Source organism: Babylonia areolata, chromosome 28 (genome assembly GCF_041734735.1).
Source record: "Babylonia areolata isolate BAREFJ2019XMU chromosome 28, ASM4173473v1, whole genome shotgun sequence".
Lineage (NCBI taxonomy): Eukaryota > Metazoa > Mollusca > Gastropoda > Neogastropoda > Buccinidae > Babylonia > Babylonia areolata.
Genome location: NC_134903.1, coordinates 2,935,120 through 2,950,864, shown reverse-complemented (window position 1 = coordinate 2,950,864; position 15,745 = coordinate 2,935,120). Strand labels below are relative to the sequence as shown.

At 41.5% G+C, this 15,745-nt stretch overlaps 1 protein-coding gene across 2 annotated transcripts; it reads right to left on the bottom strand.

Moving 5' to 3' along the window:
* Positions 1-25: 25 nt before the first annotated feature.
* On the bottom strand, positions 26-15,199 carry LOC143302053 (uncharacterized). 2 transcript variants are annotated; one of them, XM_076616545.1, is made up of 6 exons: positions 15,112-15,199; positions 13,681-13,768; positions 12,670-12,812; positions 9,714-9,844; positions 7,195-7,261; positions 26-5,770 (listed from the first exon to the last, which is right to left on the bottom strand). In XM_076616545.1, the coding sequence occupies exons 2-6, from the start codon at positions 13,752-13,754 to the stop codon at positions 5,640-5,642; spliced, it is 546 nt and encodes a 181-aa protein (XP_076472660.1). In that variant the 5' UTR covers positions 13,755-13,768; positions 15,112-15,199; the 3' UTR covers positions 26-5,639. The 2 variants fall into 2 exon arrangements, with proteins under 2 accessions (XP_076472660.1, XP_076472661.1); XM_076616546.1 differs by lacking the exon at positions 15,112-15,199 and adding an exon at positions 14,054-14,116.
* Between the last annotated feature and the right edge of the window lie 546 nt (positions 15,200-15,745).

Sequence of the window (15,745 nt, the reverse complement as noted above, 5' to 3'; positions counted from 1 at the left end):
CACAATCAGACAAGGAACCGACATGGACACAACAACATCACAAAGAATTATCAACTTAAGGCAAAAAGAAAAAGAAGTAACCAACCATTACTCCCCCCAAAAGAAATTAAAACATCAGATGCGTTATGAAATCTTCACACAGATTAAATTTTTTTTTTTTTTTCTGTTTTTTTTTTCTACTTTTTTTTTTCTTTCTCTTTTAAGTACGCTAGTTCTTGTTTCTTCTGCTGTCCAATTTTTTTTCTTGACACATTTGTAATAAAAGTTTCTTAAAAAAAACCCAAAGAAGTGAATGCTTTATATTGAAAGAAAGGTGGTGTGTTGCATGTCTGCTCAGTGTTCTTCCCATGATGATTTGTTTGGGTGAGGAACTTTTGTTTTTTATGTGGAAAAAAACTGGAAAGTTGGTGCAAAGAATAGAATGGATTTGTGATTTTGTCTGGTCTGTTCTCAGCGGAATTTTAGCACCTGCTATTCCATCATCCTGCATTGAACAGTCACAAAGGAAAAACTCTGAAATAGTTATTATTATTTTTATTCATGTATTATTATTACATTGGCAGCAGATCATTTGACAGCTGTGAACGGAATGCAAACCAACAAGTGAAATATTTTCTCATTGAGTATTGACATAAAGAAAACGTATCATTTTTAACACAAGGAAACAACCTGGTTAAATAGTCCGCACAGCAAATGCATTTGAAGGAGAGAAAGAAAAGTATTCATGATTATGGGAGAGGGGGGGGACCTGATGAATGCAGCATACATTCGGTGACTGAGAGATGTACACACTTTCCACACTCTAACACTTGGAGTGTGGGGGCACCTTAATGCCTTCATATCTAGCCATTCAGATAAACGCTCCCTGTTTCATGTGTAACTTGATTCTTGTGACAGATGTCTGGACTGCACTGCATTTGCCAACTTAACAGCATTTAAGTTTTGCTGAGCATTCAGAATTTCACAAAGTCTATAAACCTTAGACTTAAGAAAATTCTTGATGTGAAGCAAACTTAGCACCCCTAACATTAAAGCAAGTCTTAGCAGCACTAAGTTTGCTTTGCTGTTTAACTCTTTCACCGCCAAATTTCTGTGTGAAAAACCCTCCATGGCACCAAATATTTTAGACACGATGCACTGTGTCACAGGCTCGGTTCATGTCAAAACAACACAATGGACTGTTCACTTCAAACTGGGTCAGGGAGCAAAGACGTCATAACTCATTGCTCTGTTTGTGTGAAACTAGCTACGGTTGGCAAGCTTTGTTACAGTGTGAAAGTCGGTCCTTTCAGCATGACCCCTGGATGTCAACTAAAGTCACATATGCCGGTGCAATGTCTAGCTGACAAAGGTCGCCTATGGCAGTTAAAGAGTTAATTCTCCTCCCCCTGTAAGTCAAAGCAGTTAGCATCAATTGGGGAGGGGTGGTCAACACTATACAAACTTTGTGCTGCTAAGATCACTTACACAACTGTCCTGGCTTCTCACGGAAAAAGTGCTGGTTGTTCCAGTTCATGACATGGTCCCAGCTCTTCACATCCACACCCACTCTCACTGACAATTCCTTGTGGCCTGTTCATGCTGGAACGGGTCCCACCCTTTCTCAAAAGTTTCCACTGGAAAAAATCAAACTGAGTGCCTAGCCATTTGGATGAGACTATATCCTGAACTGTGGGCAGCACATGTATAGAGCACTGAAAAAAAGAAACTTACGGCAATGCAAGTGTTGTCCTCTGGCTAAATCTGTAGAAGGAATCCAGTCTGATAGGAAAAATATATATGCATGCATTCAAGGCCAGACGTGAATGTTGGGTTATGCTGCTGACCTGGAATCTGCCTAGCAGATGTGTGTGTAATTATGGATTTGTCTGAAAGCAGTGACGCCTCCTTCAGAAATTAAATAGCAAAGTCGTAGGAAATTCTTATCTGCAAAACATTGCACTGCTGAGTTCCCTTTCTGTTACACATCCTAGTCTGGGCTACTCTTAGAACAAGTGCTAGCTTGACCAGTTTACGCTCACACCCACTCTGACTGTTCCCTGTGGTCTGTGCACACTGGGACTCACAACTGTCAACTTTTTCTCAAAGGTTAAGATTTTAGGCTTGACTTGTTCTTTCAGTCTGTCCATGCTATTGTGCATTCTGTGAAAAGTGAGCCTGGTTGTGGCCATGTAGCAGTGGATTGAGGATGATGGTCACTGGAATGATGGTGAAAAAGAAAACGTAAAGAACTATACAGATTCAAAATAATAAAGCAAAAAAATAGCATTCTTTACAAAAGAAAAATATTGATGCAAAGACAACCAAAACACACACAAAAAAAACAACCTATCTAACGTACCAATTCCAAAGAACGGTATAAAGACTCAAAGATGACCAGATCATACTGAAACCCAAACGCATTTACCATACCAGGAAAATACAGGACACACCACAGGATATGGAAAAGGATCATTATTGAATCATTTCCAAAGTTAATAAAATCCCATATAAAATAACAGCATCAACTCGGATAAGAAATATATATATATACACACACACAAAAGGCACACACCTGACCCACTCAAGTGTTAACCCCTTGCCTGCTGCTGACCACCATGCTCATCAGTGAAGTGCTGTCACCTCACTGAGATAACACACACTGTACCAGTCAGGACGTCCGTGAAGGACTCACCTCACTGCTAAGACAGAACTTGCAGGTCAGGATGTCAGTGAAGGGCTGTCACCTCACGGAGATCAGACAGTACAGGTCAGGACGTCAGTGAAGTACTGTCACCTCACTGCTAAGACAGAGCTTGCAGTTCAGGATGTCAGTGAAGGGCTGTCACCTCACGGAGATCAGACAGAAGCTTACAGGTCAGGATGTCAGTGAATGGCTGTCACCTCACTGAGATATGACAGAAGCCTACAGGTCAGGATGTCAGTACAGGGCTGTCACCTCACTGAGATATGACAGAAGCTTACAGGTCAGGACGTCGGTGAAGGGCTGTCACCTCACTGAGATAAGACAAGCTTACAGGTCAGGATGTCAGTGAAGAGCTGTCACCTGACACTGTCACAGAGATAAGACAGAGCTTACAGGTCAAGTTGGTGGTCATCACTCTGGACTTCCACTTGGGATTGCATTGGTTTTGTCCAGCAAATTAAAGACACGCTGAAAAGTACACACACAGAAGTAACTTCACTTCAAAGCAGTGCCACACTCACCTCACTGCACCAAAGTTCACCAGTCAAGGGGATAAAGAACATTTGCCGTATTCTGTGGCTGTGAGCAACTGTCAATTTGATTTATTGATTGTGAGTGCCATCATTATTCCATAACCAGACCAAGAATATCACAGTATAACCAGGATTATCAAATTACACAGGCTAAGATTATCACGTAATAAGTATGCCCTTGATTATCACACTACAAGTAAAACTAGACCATGATATACCACATTATAAACAATGATCAACACATTATAACCAGACCAGCTGGAAAAGCATGACCAGTAATGATGCCATGAGGAACATCTGGGGAAAAAGACAAATCAGGATGCCATTAAAAAAACACAATCTGGACATAATGATAATTACTGATATTATGAAAGTGTTGGAATGGAATTAGGCACTTGACCAGGAATGAAATTTGAAATGAATCATCCAAATGAACAATATCCCTTTACAACCATCCATTGCAATAATTCCAAATACACACATCCCTCAACAACAACCACCATATCTATTTTTAGTGGTTATAAACATAATAAACATATCTGATTTGCAGGCATAAAACCTAGGTTTACTGAAGTTAACACATAAAGTGCCGGATATAACGTGCATACAGAAATCATGCTTAAGGGACTGTTTGCCTCTGCTACCTGCGCTCTGAATTGGGGCATTTGTATGCTTACTAGTAAGAACAGATAGGTAAACCTATAAATTTTTAGAAAGTAGAGTGAATGAAGAATCAGATACCTTGTAAGTAGTTTGAGATATTCCACAGGATATAATCAATATATTTTGCACACTTATTTTCCAAAACGTCAACCACAATATTTATAGGTATTTTTACATCTGTCACAGAGTCAGAATCTCAAAATTGGCATTAAACTGTACAGAAGAATGTTCTGGCTGCAGAATCATGATATGAATTTTACTGTAACAATGAAATTACAAGCATTGTTTTCTTTGCTTGAGACACGCCCACCCACACCACATACACGCACATCTACAACATTTGAAGCAATCACAGGCAAAAACAGAAATAAAAGTTTTCTTTTAGATCATGTTGCTTTCAAAAGCAGCAAGAATGCTTTAAATCAAAATCATTCCCAGTTTTGTAACTTCATTTGGTCAAAAGTTAGCAATGGATCCATGCCTAGCCCAGTTTGCCACCCCTCCCCACCCCCATCAGCCACCCCCCACTTTTTGTGGCTGGAGACACAAAACTGAATGAACAACAAGCAAGCCAGCATGCCAAAGTGTCAAAATAACAAAGCCGTTTTCACCAGAATCGCTGTCAGCAAACGAATCATCACTAGTGACAAGGTCACTCATTTCCTGAGCTTTCTCAACTTCAGTGTCACTCATTGTTTACAAAAAAAAGAGAGATCTGGACTTGTAAACTCGGCCAAAGTTTGTGCAAACACAAGCAGGGCAGCAGAAAGACCAGAACGAGGCAGTTTTGCGAAAGTTGCCGGGTATAGCCGAACGATTTTGGACCTCATGTAAACAGAACCATGATCGTGGCCCATTGAGCTTCATAGGGGAAGCCACGATTGTGGCCCATCGCACTCTACGGGTTAACACAAGTTTGGGCAACCAGGGTTCCCAATGTCATGGAAGTCTGGGGAAATAGAAAGACTGTGCTAAGGGCTAAAAAAAAAAGTCATAGAAATAATTGTTTTACCATACAAGGTTTGGACTTATTCTTAATACTAAGCAAACTTAGCACTGCAAAGTTCGCTCAAGCAACCTAGGAAAATTTTTAACACTTTGCAAAACCTAACGCTGCTAAGTTTGCTCATGCAACCTAGGAAAAGTCTTAACACTAAGCAAACTTAATGCTGCTAAGTTTGCTCATGCAACTGAGGAAAATTCTTAATACTTAGCAAACTTAGCATTGCAAAGTTCACTCAAGCAAAGTAGGAACATTCTTAAACACTAAGCAAAACCCAATGCTGCTAAGTTCCCTAATACAACAAAAGAAAATTCAGAACACGAAGTGAACTTAACGCTGCAAAGTTCTCAACCCAGGAAAATTCTTAATACTAAGCAAACTTAACACTGCTAACATGTTTAAACTAGGAAAATTCTTAAATCAAGCAAAACCTATCGCTGCAAAGTTCCCGTATACAACCTAGGAAAATTCTGAAAACATAGGAAACATTCAGAACACTAAGTAAACTTAATGCTGCTAAGTTCTCTCAAGCAACCTAGGAAAATTCTTAACACTTTGCAAAAACCTAACGCTGCTAAGTCCGCTCATGCAACCTAGGAAAAGTCTTACCCTTAAGTGAAACCTAACACTGCTAAATTCTCTAACAATGCGACCTAGCCCTGGGCACACACAAACAGGCAGCAGCAGTGGTGGCGGCAGCAAGAAGACGACGACGACGCAGAAGAAGAAAAGAGAACAGGACTGTGACGTGATCTCAGATGTGCCAGAGACAGGAGCAGCACTTGACTGGCTCGTAGCAGACCCCCTGCCGCTCCCTGGTGTCCAGCACACAGTCTCTCTTCACCACGTTCACCACCCAGAATGGTAACAGCAGGACTATGTACACTGTGAGAGAAAGAACAAACAAACAAACAAACAAAACCGATGACAACAAAATTTTAAAAAATCAAACTACTGTTCGTTTTCACTTCTGCAAACAAACTAAATAAAAAATGTATCTTAAAAAAAAAATATATATATATATATCAAGACATCTTGCGAGAGCACATATTCTTGAAGCTCTTCTTCTTCTGCGTTCACTCGTATGCACACGAGTGGGCTTTTACGTGTATGACCGTTTTTACCCCGCCATGTAGGCAGCCATACTCCGTTTTTGGGGGTGTGCATGCTGAGTATTGTTCTTGTTTCCATAACCCACCGAACGCTGACATGGATTACATCTTTAACGTGCGTATTTGATCTTCTGCTTGCATATACACACGAAGGGGGTTCAGGCACTAGCAGGTCTGCACATATGTTGACCTGGGAGATCGTAAAAATCTCCACCCTTTACCTTTGAAGGTCTATACACACTTAATTATACTGTGGATGAGAAGCGTGATTCAAACAGAGAAAAAGGAGGGTAACCCACACTGAGAAAAACTACAACAAAACTACATTTTCTTCCGCAAAAAAAAAAAAAAAGACTGGTGAAAAATGTTTGCTGTAAAAAATAAGAAGTGTGACTGACAAGAGAAAAACAGCAGCAGAACTATGTTAAAAAACAAACAAACAACAACAACGACAAATAAAAAGCAACAACAACAAAAAGAAAAAGAAACAGAGTGAAACTGAATAGAAGTTTGCAGCCCAATAATAATAATAATAATAATAATAATAATAAAAAGGGGGGTGAAAAACAAACTCTAAAACAAAAAAGAAAAAGTCATACTACAGTTATGTGTCTGACAACAGAAATATTAGATGCCACAACTGAAAAAAATATTTTGCCAACAGGCAATTTTGGGTTCCTACAGACAGTGTATGATGGATGAGCAAACACATGTAGATACATACCTTTAGCTGTACAAACTCATGAGGTAAGGAACACCATGTCACACTGTATTAAAGTCAACAGATAAGAAATAACCTATTTAACTGTATAAATAGCTAACTGTACAAAGTAAACAGATAGAACATGCCCTATCTAAATGTATAAATAACTAACTGCATAAATTAAACTAATAGGAAACATCCAATTGAACAGAACAAAATTTTATTGTCAAACTGTATGAACTTAATGGGCAAGGAATACCCTGTGTAACTGCATAAACTAAACAGGTAAGAAACACAGTATTAAATGCTTTAAAATCTCAATATGTAAATGTAGTGATTAAACAGGTAAGGAAAACCCTATTTAACTGTACAAACTAAACAAGAAAGGAACACTCTATGTAACTGTGTGAACTCTACAGGCAAGAAATACCCTATCCAAAACAGAATACACTCATGAGGCAAAGAACGCCTCATCACAACAAAAACCAACTCACCAAGTGCGATGGCACTCAGGATAGCCAGCGCCAGAGACATCTTGTACAACTCTTCAGTGCTGCTGTTCTGTAAAACACAAGCGCGTTGGGTTACACTGCTGGTCAGGCATCTGCTTGGCAGATGTGGTGTAGCGTATATGGATTTGTCCGAACGCAGTGGCGCCTCCTTGAGCTACTGAAACTGAAACTGAAACTGTAACACACAAGACACACACTGCACACTTCTTCTTCTTCTTCATAATTCATGGCCAAGTATTTTGTATTTTCGTATTTCTCTTTTTCTTTTATCACAACAGATTTCTTTGTGTGAAATTCGGGCTGCTCTCCCCAGGGAGAACGTGTCGCTAAACTACAGCACCACCCTTTTTTAAAATTTTTTTCCTGCATGCAGTTTTATTTGTTTTTCCTATTGAAGTGGATTTTTCTACAGAATTTTGCCAGGAACAACCCTTTTGTTGCTGTGAGTTCTTTTATGTGCGGTAAGTGTATGCTGCACACGGGACCTTAGTTTATCGTCTCATCCGAATGACTAGTGTCCAGACCACCACTCAAGGTCTAGTGGAGGGGGAGAAAATATCGGCAGCTGAGCCATGATTCGAACCAGCGCACTCAGATTCTCTCACTTCCTAGGCGGACATGTTACATCTAGGCCATCACTCCACACCCAACCTAGTTAAACACCCAACCATGAAGTGAGTGTGCATGGGTTCGAGTCTCATGCTGAACAGACCAGAGACGTGTTTCTTAATGGCGAACACGCTGGTGTGCTAGCGGCAAGTGGCAAGGGCAAGGAGTACATGCACAATGAAATGAATGCCAGGTGGGGAGTAGATTTCATCCTCCTCGCGCTGGGACTATACGGCAGAGGGGCGCGTCCCCCGGGTGGCGGATGGGGGAGCCCTCCCTTTGGGGGTTGCACCAAATGGTATGGAATAAGGTGCCGTGGACCCACATAGTCTAGGAGAAGGACAACTCTGATTTCAAACCCGGGCAGTTGGAGTCCGTTAGCCCCAGCAGGCAGTCCTTCCAAGAGAAGGAAAACTCCCAAGAGAAAACCCGGCCAACTGTAAACCGTTACCAGAACAGGAGATCACCGAAGACGGCGCCACAGTGGCCTCTCTAAGGGGCGTGATCTAGTCAAAACCGGCTGTGCACGCACTCTACGACACATGGCTACGCAGACAACGTTAGACCGATGTGGTGTCGTCTTCCTGGACCATGGCCGGGGGGAGACGGTACCGGGCCCTCAGCCTCAAAGGGGCCCATCCACTACCTCAACACCAAGTTCTGGGGGACGGTAGCCGATCTTCACCGGACGTCCGAGTTTGTGGCATCCCTCGGACTTCGACCCTGACTGCGTAGCTGTCGAACGCAAAAGAAAGAAAGAAAGAAAGATTTCATCCTAAACCTCATGGCAAAGTTGCTCTGAATGCTACTTGGCCTTGACTGCCGAGAACCTAACCACTCCTGCCACGAGGCGGAAGAAAGAAACACACCTTCCTAGCGTGTCTCGCCAGAACCTCCCCTAACCAGCACGTAAGAAATGCGCCTCAGGATTTTTATCCTCCCCACCCCCTCCACAAGACCTTGAGTGATGGTCTGGGTGCAAGTCTTTCGGATGAGACACTAAGGTCCCATGTGCAGCATGCACTTAGTGCACAAATGAGAACCCACAACTACAAAGGGATATCCCAGGCAAAATTCTGCCAGAAAAAATCCACCATTAAAACGACACTTAACTCTCTCCATACGAACGGCGAAAGAGACGACGCTAAGAGCGTTTCACCCCAGTTACCATCATCAAAATATTGCAAGCGGAAGGCTCTTATACTGAAGAAGTGAATGTTGACAAAGAATACAATTCTGATAACGGAAGCTAAAGGTTGAGTCATTCAGACACCCACTGGACATCCGAGGGGTCTGTGTAGAGGAGAAGAGAGGACTGGCCGTACTGAGTGAGTCAAGAGACAGAAACATGAAAACAACAAGAAAGGGTGGCACTGCACTGTGGCAACACACTCTCCCCCAGGGGAGAGCAGCTCAAATTTCACACAGAAATCTGCTGTGGCAAAAATAAAAACAAAAAACAACAACAATTCAATGAAACCGTATGCGAAGCACAGGAACAGGTGTCGAGATGGCTGCCGGAAAAAGAGGGCGCTAGCTAGCGGGACAAAGGGGAGGTTACCTACTTCCGGGAGGTTATCGGCCGTAGTTGCTCTCTTTTTCTCCGCATAGGCGGATAGTAGTTTGCACAGGACAGGAATGTCAGACCCCTGCCGGAGTCTGCACTAGTTGGGTCACGGTTAAGTATGTGTAATTAAACAACAATTCAATGAAATACTTCTTCTTCATCTTCGATCATGAGCTGCAACTCTCATGTTCACACATACGTACACAAGTGGGCTTTAACGTGTATGACCATTTCTACTCCGCCATGTAGGCAGCCATTCTCCATTTTCAGAGGTCAATGAAATACGAAACAAATACATGCATAAAAACAGGCTTTATATACTCACGCAATCCTCTGCATTGGAGGTGAACACGACCTGAATGATGCCTGTGATGAAGTTGACAAGGCCAAAAACATGGAAAGCAATTTTCACCTCACGGGGCACCGGTACCATGGTAACGAAGAGGAAAGCAAACCCTGAAAAATTATAATTATTTAACATTATTGATAATTATTTATCATTATCATTGATACTTATATTCGTGCTTCATCTTCAGACAGAGACCAAGCTCTAAGTGATCATTTATCATGATCATTGATACTTCTATCAGTGCTCAATCTTCCGTCAGACACCAAGCTCTAAGTGATCATTTATCATGATCATTGATACTTCTATCAGTGCTCAATCTTCCGTCAGACGCCAAGCTCTAAGTGATCATTTATCATGATCATTGATACTTCTATCAGTGCTCAATCTTCCGTCAGACGCCAAGCTCAAAGTGATCATTTATCATGATCATTGATACTTCTATCAGTGCTCAATCTTCCGTCAGACGCCAAGCTCAAAGTGATCATTTATCATGATCATTGATACTTCTATCAGTGCTCAATCTTCCGTCAGACGCCAAGCTCAAAGTGATCATTTATCATGATCATTGATACTTCTATTAGTGCTCAATCTTCCGTCAGACGCCAAGCTCAAAGTGATCATTTATCATGATCATTGATACTTCTATCAGTGCTCAATCTTCCGTCAGACGCCAAGCTTAAAGTGATCATTTATCATGATCATTGATACTTCTATTAGTGCTCAATCTTCCGTCAGACATCAAGCTCAAAGTGATCATTTATCATGATCATTGATACTTCTATCAGTGCTCAATCTTCCGTCAGACGCCAAGCTCAAAGTGATCATTTATCATGATCATTGATACTTCTATTAGTGCTCAATCTTCCGTCAGACATCAAGCTCAAAGTGATCATTTATCATGATCATTGATACTTCTATTAGTGCTCAATCTTCCGTCAGACATCAAGCTCAAAGTGATCATTTATCATGATCATTGATACTTCTATCAGTGCACAATCTTCCGTCAGACGCCAAGCTCAAAGTGATCATTTATCCTTATCATTGATACTTCTATCAGTGCTCAATCTTCCGTCAGACATCAAGCTCAAAGTGATCATTTATCATGATCATTGATACTTCTATCAGTGCTCAATCTTCCGTCAGACGCCAAGCTCTAAGTGATCATTTATCATGATCATTGATACTTCTATTAGTGCTCAATCTTTGGTCAGGGACCAAGCTCTAAGTGATCATTTATCATGATCATTGATACTTCTATTAGTGCTCAATCTTTGGTCAGGGACCAAGCTGTAAGTGATCTACAAACTCAGAGACATTAGCACAATGCTGCAGCGGCTCTATGAAGGCCAGTCAGGGCAAGTGACAGACAGCAGCGTTCTGTCTGACCCGTTCCCCGTTCACAATGGAGTCAAACAAGGCTGTGTCCTCGCTCCAACGCTCTTTGCAATTTTCTTCAGCAAGATGCCTAGAGAGGCTAAAAAGGTACCTCACAGATGGGATCTACATATGGTTCCGGACTGATGGAAGTGTCCTCAGTCTACACAGACTGATGGCTCACACTAAGACACTGGAAGAGCTGATTCTGGCAGATGACTGTGCACTCCTTGCCCGTAGCGAAGAATCTCAAAAAAAATTTTTAGAGTCTACTAGATCAAGCAGTTAACCGACATATTTTCAAAAAATGAAGAACAACAAGAAGTAAAAAACAAAAAAAAACAAAAACAACAACAAAAAAAAAAAAAAAAAAAAAAAGGAAAAAAAAAAAAAAGGAGAACAACAAGAAGTCTCAGTTACAAGAAAGTCAAAGTGGACGGACTGGTCCAAATATGCTACATAAAAAAAACAACAACAAAAAAAAAAAAAAGAATAGAAAAAAAAAAGAAAAAAAAAAAAAAGCAGCAGTCACCTCAACTTTGAAATAAACACGACATGCTGATCCAGCCCCAAGAGCTGGGTACCCTACATATGTATAAAACAAGAACATATAAAACGAAACGAAAGAAATAAACAAGATAAAGTAAGAAGAAGAGCAAGAAGCAGAAGAAGAAGAGGAAGAAGAAAAGAGGAAGAGGAAGAAAAAGAGGAAGACATCAAATCATGTGGTTCATCACCAAGCAGACCATACAGGAAGAAGAGGAAGAAGAAGAAGAAGATAAACAACAACAACAAAACAACAACAACAACAACAACAAGGAGAAGAAGAAGAAAAAAAAACAACAACAAGCAGAAGAAGAAGAAAAAAAAACAACAACAAACACAAGAAGAAGAACAACAACAACAACAAACACAAGAAGAAGAACAACAACAACAACAAACACAAGAAGAAGAAGAACAACAACAACAATTACAACAACAACAACATCAACAACAACAACAAACAGAAGATGGAGATGATGAAGAAGAAGAAGAAGAAGAAGAACAACAACAACAACAACAACAACAACAATTACAACAACAACAACATCAACAACAACAACAAACAGAAGATGGAGATGATGATGATGATGAAGAAGAAGAAGAAGAAGAAGAAGAAGAAGAAGAAGAAGAAGAACAACAACAACAACAACAACAACAACAACAACAACAACAACAACAACAACAACAACAACAACAACAACAAACAGAAGATGGAGATGATGAAGAAGAAGAAGAAGAACAACAACAACAACAACAAGCAGAACAACAACAACAACACAGAAGATGGAGATGATGATGAAGAAGAAGAAGAAGAAGAACAACAACAACAACAACAACAACAACAAGCAGAACAACAACAACAACACAGAAGAAGAAAAACAACAACAACAAGTGCAACAACAACAAGAGGAAGAAATGAAAAAAAAACAACAACCAAAAAACAACAGCACAGAAGTGGCAGCACACTCCACACACACACACACAGACACACACACACACACACAGAGAGACTGACCGATGACGAAGAAGGTGAAGACGATGGAGGTGATGAGCATGGGGAAGAGCGGCTGACTGCACCAGCGTGTGGTGTGTTTCTGCAGCAGCACCCACAACTGTGGCATCAGCATGGCCACCGTCAGCGCCATCACCACCAGCGTGCTGTCACCACACCCAGAAAAAAACAACAACAACAGTTTCAGATTCAGTTTCAGTAGCTCAAGGAGGCGTCACTGCGTTCGGACAAATCCATATACACTACACCACATCTGCTAAGCAGATGCCTGACCAGCAGCATAACCCAACGCGCTTAGTCCGGCCTTGTTTGTTGTTCTTCTTCTGTTTGTTGTCATTGTTGTTCAGGTCAGAACAAAAACAACAACAACAACAACAACAAAAAACCGCAAAAAACACACACACAAAAAAGATGTTCAGTTGTTGTTGATATGATGATATGGATACCTATATATAGCACCTATCCTATGGATTTTTAGGGGATGTTTTCATCACAGAGGATAGCTATTAAAAAAAAAAAAATTCTAGCATGCAAACTACTAAAAGAAAGTATATAAATAACCTATACAGTCCTGGAAGGAAAATAAACACACTATCTATTTATGAAAATGAACACACTATCTATTTATGACTATTTCATATGAATTCAACAATTTTAGGAAAATTCCTACAATGCTACAGATGGAATTTTCTGTCCTGGGACACTTGTTTTCCCACATGGGAAGGGGACGGGAATTTCTCTCCTGGGGCACTGAAGGGGTTAAAAGAAAAGTAAAGGAGCAGACGCCTGACATTTGCAAAAACCAAACACACTGATCAGGCCTGGCCAGCCAACTTAGGTTTGTGTAAAACATTCACCGAAAATGGGAAAAAGACAAATATATAAACAAAATAAACAAACATAAGTAAATACGTTCAAATATAGTGATAATATTGATAATAACAACAACAAAGAAAGATACATCGAATGGCAAAAGATGGAATCCCAAGCTGTGTCCAACCTGTCATCACTCACATTTTGATGCGGTTGTTGCGAGGAAACCATCGGATGAGGTGGTAGACCGTGTGTGCCCACATGTATTGCCACATGCTTGCTGTCTGTGCTGCAACAATTTTCTTTTTGATAAGTTTTCAACATTTGATGAGTACACACACACACACACACTCTCTCTCTCTCTCTCTCTTTGCATGCAAACATATAACCACATACACGTATGTGCATACGCTTTTTCTGAAAGTTTTAAACACATGATCAGGAGGAGTAAGCACACACACACACACACACACACACACACACACACACACACACACACACACACACTGCTGTAAGTTTTAAGCAGTTGATGAGGATAAATACAAAAACACACAAAGACAAACACGATGTTCACCTGGTGAGACTTAAGTGTTAAGTTTAGTGACCCACTGGCTGCTGCCCTTAAGGTTAAGTTGTCCAGGGCTTAGCCTGCGTATGGTCAAAGATTCCTTGTTCGGTTAGGTGAATCCTGAACACTGAGAGTGGGTGGTTTATGTCTGTCCAATTGGAAGTGTGGGCACTGTGCATTGGCCTCGACCTGTATATGATATGATATGATATGATATGATATGGTACAGCATCTATCCTAGGCCTGAGACCAAATTCTAAGTGCTCTACAAACACAGAGTCATTTGCACAACTGGCTGCCTGGGTAGAGCTGATTGATAGCTGCCATTTGGGCACTCATCATTCGTTTTCTGTGTCATTTGATCAGGTGTCAGTCACACTCACATGTAACATTTTACATGCATGACCGATTTGTTTATTTACCCTAATATGCTGGCAGACATACTCCATTTTTTGGATTTTCGGAGGAGGGGGGGGGCATGCTGGGTACGTTCTTGCTTCCATAGCCCACCGAATGCTGGACTACAGGATCTTTAACGTGTGTATTTGACCTTCTGGATTGGCTATGTACCTTCTACACAGCTGGCATGCTGCTGCTACTGTGATGGTGGTCCTGCACCCTTGCCAGCAGCTGATCGTCGTTCAGATTGTTCCAGTCTACAGCTGTTCAAATAAAGAACGAGTTCTTAAACTGTTCTGTTCTTGTTTCTGGATGATATGGATAAAACTTAAATTTTAACATTTTACTATCTGAACAGCAGAGGATGCAACTGCTGTCTCGAAAATTTGGGCTTAAGGGCTTTTTTTTTTTCTTTTTCTTTTTTTCTTCTTCGTTTTTTCTTTCGTGGAGAGTGTCCTGCCCAAGTTACACCCCCGCTCTCTCAGCCATAGACACTAGAACTGAGATATTAGTGTCTATGTCTCTGCCAAAAGGGCTTTTGGCCCCAATCTGTATCAACTGAACATTGCACAACTCCCCACAAAACATAAGTGGATATTTTTCGCGAATAAAAAGAAAAATACGGGGTAATGGGGTGGGAATGACATTTGCAATACGTCACTTACTTTACAGGGTAGGGTAGAATTTCTGGTAAGATTAGGTGCCTTTTCTCAATGCGCAATATTTTGTTGACATCGATTCAACATGGCGGAGTCAATACCCTGGAGTATTGTCTCCCTTGGTGGCTTTCAGCCGAATATGGAAGGAATAACTCCCCCCCCCCTCCCCACACACACACACACTGACACACACACACACACACACACACACACACACACACACACACACACACACACACACACACACACTGACACACACTGACACACATACAGCACATACACACAGCCACACACACACACCGACACCCGGACACCGACACCGACACCGACACACACAGACACAGACACAGACACACACAGACACACACACACACACACACACACGCGCGCGCGCGCGCGCGCGCACTGACACACACACACACACACACACACACACAATCACTGACACGGCACATGCGCGCGTGCCCATTGCACGCTGACGCACGCACTGCACTGACACACACTGAATGACGTCAGACTGACGGTGACACACACTGACACACACACACACACACACACACACACACACACACACACACACGAAGGCACTCATCAGTGGCACAGCCGCCGCGCACACTGAGTTGGCGGCACACACGCCGCG

Excerpts from the sequence above, each read along its gene's own strand:
- LOC143302053 (XM_076616545.1), bottom strand. The coding sequence starts at position 13,754 with ATGTGGCAATACATGTGGGCACACACGGTCTACCACCTCATCCGATGG. Across the intron at positions 12,813-13,680 it reads CGCAACAACCGCATCAAAAT|CACGCTGGTGGTGATGGCGC; the intron begins GTGAGTGATGAC and ends GTGTGGTGACAG. Across the intron at positions 7,262-9,713 it reads CCTCCAATGCAGAGGATTGC|AACAGCAGCACTGAAGAGTT; the intron begins GTGAGTATATAA and ends TGTGTTTTACAG.